The sequence below is a fragment of the Empidonax traillii genome, unplaced genomic scaffold (assembly GCF_003031625.1).
Source record: "Empidonax traillii isolate 1590-97213 ecotype Southwest subspecies unplaced genomic scaffold, ASM303162v1 scaffold2:size4533513, whole genome shotgun sequence".
NCBI lineage: Eukaryota > Metazoa > Chordata > Aves > Passeriformes > Tyrannidae > Empidonax > Empidonax traillii.
In genome coordinates this window covers 953,228-958,815 of record NW_020955195.1, presented here as the reverse complement: position 1 = coordinate 958,815, position 5,588 = coordinate 953,228, and the positions used below count along the sequence as shown (strand labels likewise).

General features: G+C 39.3%; 1 protein-coding gene across 1 annotated transcript; it reads left to right on the top strand.

Annotated features, from left to right (window-relative positions):
• Positions 1-215: 215 nt before the first annotated feature.
• NFIL3 (nuclear factor, interleukin 3 regulated) lies at positions 216-4,386 on the top strand. Its single transcript, XM_027893214.1, has one exon. It carries the CDS (start codon positions 541-543, stop codon positions 1,912-1,914), a length of 1,374 nt encoding a protein of 457 aa, XP_027749015.1. The 5' UTR covers positions 216-540; the 3' UTR covers positions 1,915-4,386.
• The last annotated feature ends 1,202 nt before the right edge of the window (positions 4,387-5,588 follow it).

Here is a 5,588-nt window from a genome sequence, read left to right as displayed (position 1 = left end):
TGCTGCTCATCAACATGCCTGGTGTCCTGCAGCGTTGAGTGTTGGGAGGTCTAGCTTGGTCAGTGATATCATGGAAAATTCTGTGACAGCATTACCATAGGATCAAAACTCAAATACTTTTGTGATTGATTTTTCCTTGGGTCATGTTGCATTTGTTTTGGAAGCAAATCTGCTACCTAGGTATCATAAAATCTGGAATGCTAGTTGTTTAACTGTGTGAATATGAAGTGTCTTCATATTATAGCAGCTTTAATGAATCAAATGCTCGTCTAAGTTAATTACCAAAAGCTACTTCTGTATGTCCTGAACCAGCACTTCCTAAGTAGTAATAAAATTCTCTATTTATTCCAGGGTTTTAAGAAGATTCCCATTGAATCTGCTAAGAAAATTGATTCTAGACACTTCTGTCTGAGAATATGAAAGAAAAGGAAGAATGTGTGTGGATTTAAAATTATTGTATTTATCAAGTTGTGGAGTAAGAAGTACTGGGGAGATAGCTTTCTCTGTTGCTTGTTGTAGATCTACTACAAACTGTTTCTGATGCAGCTGAGAAAAATGCAGACCCTTAAAAAGGAGCACGGACCTGTTGACACAAGTAGCAATGTGGACAAAATCATGGTACTCAAGTCCACCTTAGCAGAAGTATCTGAAGAGCTGTCTACGAGTGAAGATATACTACTTACTGAAGCAAGCAGTGGGAAAAGCAAATCTTCAGCTTGCCGGAGAAAGCGAGAGTTCATTCCAGATGAAAAGAAGGATGCTATGTACTGGGAGAAAAGGCGGAAAAATAACGAAGCTGCCAAGAGATCTCGCGAAAAACGACGGCTGAATGACCTTGTCTTAGAGAACAAACTAATTGCACTGGGAGAAGAGAATGCCACTTTGAAGGCGGAGCTGCTTTCTTTGAAGCTAAAGTTTGGTTTAATTAGTTCTGCAGCCTATGCCCAAGAGATACAGAAACTCAGTAGCTCAACAACCGTGTATTTCCAAGACTATCAGAGCTCCAAATCAAATATTAACTCATTTGTAGATGAACACGAACCATCCATAGTCGGGAGCAGTTGTATTTCTGTCATTAAACATTCTCCTCAAAGCTCAATGTCTGATGTGTCTGAAACATCAACGGTAGAACACACCCAGCCGAGTCGTATACAAAGCAACTGCAGAAGTCCTGAAAATAAGTTCCAGATTATAAAGCAAGAGCCCATGGAACTAGAGAGAGAGCCAAGAGATGACAGAGGTTCATATAAAGCATCCATATATCCAAACTACATGGGAGCTACCTTTAATGTGTACTCACATTCTCCTCCTCTCTTGCAAGTTAACAGGTCCTCCAGTAACTCTCCGAGAACGTCAGAAACTGATGATGGCGTAGTTGGAAAGTCGTCTGATGGAGAAGATGAACAGCAGGTTCCTAAGGGTCCAATTCATTCCCCAGTTGAGCATAAAAATGTTCATGCAACAGTTAAAGTTCCAGAAGTGAATTCTTCAGCTTTGCCTCACAAGCTTCGAATTAAAGCCAAAGCCATGCAAGTTAAAGTGGAAGCAATGGATAATGACTATGATGCAACACAGAAATTGTCGTTGCCCATTGACATGTCCTCAAAAAGACATTTTGAGCTTGAAAAACATGGTGCGCAGAATTTGGTGCATTCTTCTCACACTCCTTTCTCGGTTCAAGTGACTAACATCCAAGACTGGTCACTTAAACCAGAACTCTGGCATCAGAAGGAACTCAACGTTAAAATTCAGAGTGGTTGCAAAACTGGAGTTGTTGAAATAAAAGACAACATCTACAATGTCTCTGAGTCAGAGAACCTCTATTTGAAGCAGGGCATAGCAAATTTATCTGCAGAGGTTGCTTCACTTAAAAGACTTATAACTACACAAATCTCTGCGTCAGACTCTGGCTAAGTTACTACTGAAAAAAAAGGCTTATTGTTTTAAAGGATGTCATTTGCAGTAGATCAATATGTTTTGTATGATGCTGAACTTTCACTGGACTTGTGATGTCATTTCACTGTAATGTTCACATAATGTCTGATTGGTGTCTTTTTGTGCACAAATTATTATGAAGACTAGGTTGTGTTATGATCACTATGCCTTGAGTATAGTCAAGTAGCCTGTACAAAGGCTGTATATAGTGAACTTTATTTTCTTTTTGTTCCTCTACTACAAAGCGTGCAAGTTACCAGTTACAATAAAATATTGGTGACAAACACAGAACATCTACTCCAGTTCAGTTGATTTTATGAACTTGTAAATAAGTTGTTAATTAAAAAAAAAAAACTGGTTTTTTTCTTACACTGTGCTCAACTTCACTTACATTTTAGGTTTTTACAGCCTAACAACCAAATTACAGTTGAACAACGTGTGTGATCCTTCTGGCCACCTTTTTCCTTAACACGTTTTTTAGAAGAGAATAAAGTGATTATTTATAAATGAAACAGTACCAATTTATAGCCTTAGCCTTCTTTAACTTATTTATTAGAAGTTAATCAAAACCCATGCAAATTCTAACCGAGTAACTAAGATCACCAACCATTTTTTTTTTTTTTTTTTTCTTCCTTCAATCTCAAATGAGACAGTAATGAGTTTCCTGAATGTTTTAGTGTGGAAAAACAATTTAATTTTTTTTTTTTTTTTTTTTTTACAATATTATAACTTGGTGTTTTAGGTGAAATTAGTTAAGTCAGATTTGTGCATCTGCAAAGTTTTCGGAGCCCTCCAGTGACAGAATCGGACAGCACCGCCTTTGTCAAGGGGTGGCTTGTGTCTGCAGGGGATGAGGGCAGGGAAAGTCTGCCCCCCTTGCACACCAGCATTCTTTCCACGGTAGACCGTGGGCCACCTGTAGATGAAGGATAAGGCTGCTGGATCTGTAAACTCTGAGCTCAAGTAGGCAAATACTTACACAGAGGCTAGGCAATAGCAGTTGCAGAGTTAGAGGAGATCATCTGCTACTTTAGTTCCCACCGTGGGAAATAGTGCAATTGGGTATTGAAGTAAGTCTTGCCAGCAATTTGGCCTTGGTTTCGATGGCTTAGCTAACTGAACTGGAATACTCTGGCTTGCTAAAGGGCATTTTGCAAGATCTTCTCAAATGTAAAATAGAGGCCATGTGAGGAACTGCACAGTCCAAAATACTGCCAGCCCCTTACAACTTCTGCAGGTGACGAGTTCTTCACTTGATGACTGGATGGGGCTGTGGGGTAATCTTTGTCTTTCAGAACAGCCATGGAACCATGGAGTCTAGAATTGCACCACATATCCTTGGTTTGGCTTACCAAAGTCTTTCATTTTAAAATGAAACGTAAATTATAAATAGAGCATAGACTTGGCAGAGGTTCTTTTCATGACACTTCCCCCTTCTTTTAACGTACTAAAAATCAGACTAACAAATAAGCTTTTTCTGAAGAGGCTTTTTATTGATTGCCATACTGTATAATGAATGGAACCTTTCCATAGGCTTAAAATACTAATTAACAAAATGATATGTAGGTATTGTTTTTTAAATTCATACTTGACTTGAGTGAGAGGAAGTTTGTCAATTTTTTGGGGATATGAAGAGGAGTCTGAGTCACTCCTGCTAGCTCTGAAGCTTGGTCCAGCAGTCAAGGCAATAGCAGAACTCCCTGATGTCAGTGAGGCCAGGATTTGATTCTGTGCCTTTTCAGGAGCTAATGATTCAGTCGTGTTCTGGGAGGACCTTCGCACAGAAATCACTGGTACTTTCTGAGCTTTTTTGAGCCTTCTAACTGCTGTGCTGTATTTGTGGCATTCAGAGTTAATAAACTGCTATTCTTTTTTCATGCCTTAATAATACAATAGACCCCATAGCTGGGCTCTGTATGTATTTGGTAATTAACATAGATGACATTTCAATGTTACTGAAAATAAGCTCAGGATTATTGCATGAAATGTAAACATTTGCATTGAATGATGGGGATATGAGACATGAGGCAGTGATTGCTACTGTCTCTTTGCTTGCTAAGTATCTTCTGTAAGCAACAATAAAATTCTTTAAATATTTTGCATATTATTTATCACATGTAATGTGTTCAAGGAGAGGACTTAAAACTCTCAGTGTTGCCATCTGTGTAAGCCTAGATCTATTGGGTTTTTTTTCCATTTCTTGTTAGAATTGTTTGTCATAATGGAAGAATGTTGTCCTCTTTCTAGCTCATTATATATTTTGTGTATCTGTTTTGTGCAATTAATACTTAACAGTAATGATGTAGTTAATTTGTTGAAGGATGTCATTGCAAGAAAGTTATAGCATGGAGCTTAGGAGCACAATCAGATGTTATTTATACTCCCTTTATACCTTAGTGTTATGCTTCATTTGAAGAAAGAAATAAATAATTTGTCTTTTGTTCAAAACCAGTTCTAACTACAACATGCTTTTCTATTACGTTCATTGTCCTAGTTCAACACAGGGGTGTTAGCTGAGCTGATGACTAATCTTCCCGTGCTGAAGTTACTGTTTCTGCAGCTAATATTTGGAATATCCTCCCCAGGCCTTTGAAAGTTACAAAAGGCAGGAGTGTGGGTGGTACCTACAAAGCCCCATTCTTGGCTGCAGTGGCGAACTCTGAAGGGCTCAGCTGCAGTAAACGTGGTGTAGCCTCATCGCCTGGGGGCTCTCACCCTCCCTTGCCCGTCTTTAGCCAGCTTCCCTTTGGGATGTGGTGTGGGACAGACAGTCACACTGATGGGGGAAGGCAGAGAATGCAGTGGGACCTCCCTGCTCCAACTTTCAGCTGGTCCATGGCTATGTGAGTGTGTGGCCAGAGGAGCTTGGGGGAGCTGTGCCCTTCCAGCATGCTTTTCTTGCACTGCAGGAAAGGGAATCAGCCTCCATGAGAGAAGTATCCTTGGCTGGTCCTCTGGTCATGGGACACCAGAAGGCTATTTTGAGCACAAAGCGGGCTTTAATCTAAATGGGAATAAACTGGCATAACATCCTCTAACTTACAAAATCTCCTGTAAGCTCAGCAATTAACTCACTAAACAACACGAAACGTGGTGAAAGGGGGATCGTTCTCATGTGAGGGATGACTTTCTGAAAAATGACTAGTGTGTCTTCAAATGAGAATGTTGAGGAAGGCCACACGCAGAAACTGGTAACTCAGAGACTTACCAACATAAATTGACATTTTTTTATGGGAACACCTGAGTTACCACACTATATTCATTTGGGTAGTCCCAAACCCTGCTCTTGATAGTTGTTACTGTGAAGGGTTTAATGGGAAGTTATAAGAAAAGTCTGTCACAAATGACTGGTGATTAGCAAGGTAAGTTTTTTCCTAGTGACATTAACTGGTGGCTGATTACCACTGTGAAATGTTAGCATCAGGTCCTTTATCAAATTTCCCTAACTTAATTGTGTATATACACAGTAATGTGGCCTCATGTCCTATCAACATCAATATTTTAATGGATGTATGTGGATGTGCCCATACATATACTGAGCCAATACATTATGATTTTCTGAATACCCTCAACTTGCTGCCTTCAGTAAAACTTACATATTACATGGGATATATTTAAATTTTATTAATATTCTGTACAGCCTCCTTGTTCAT

Excerpts from the sequence above, each read along its gene's own strand:
- NFIL3 (XM_027893214.1), top strand. The coding sequence starts at position 541 with ATGCAGCTGAGAAAAATGCAGACCCTTAAAAAGGAGCACGGACCTGTT.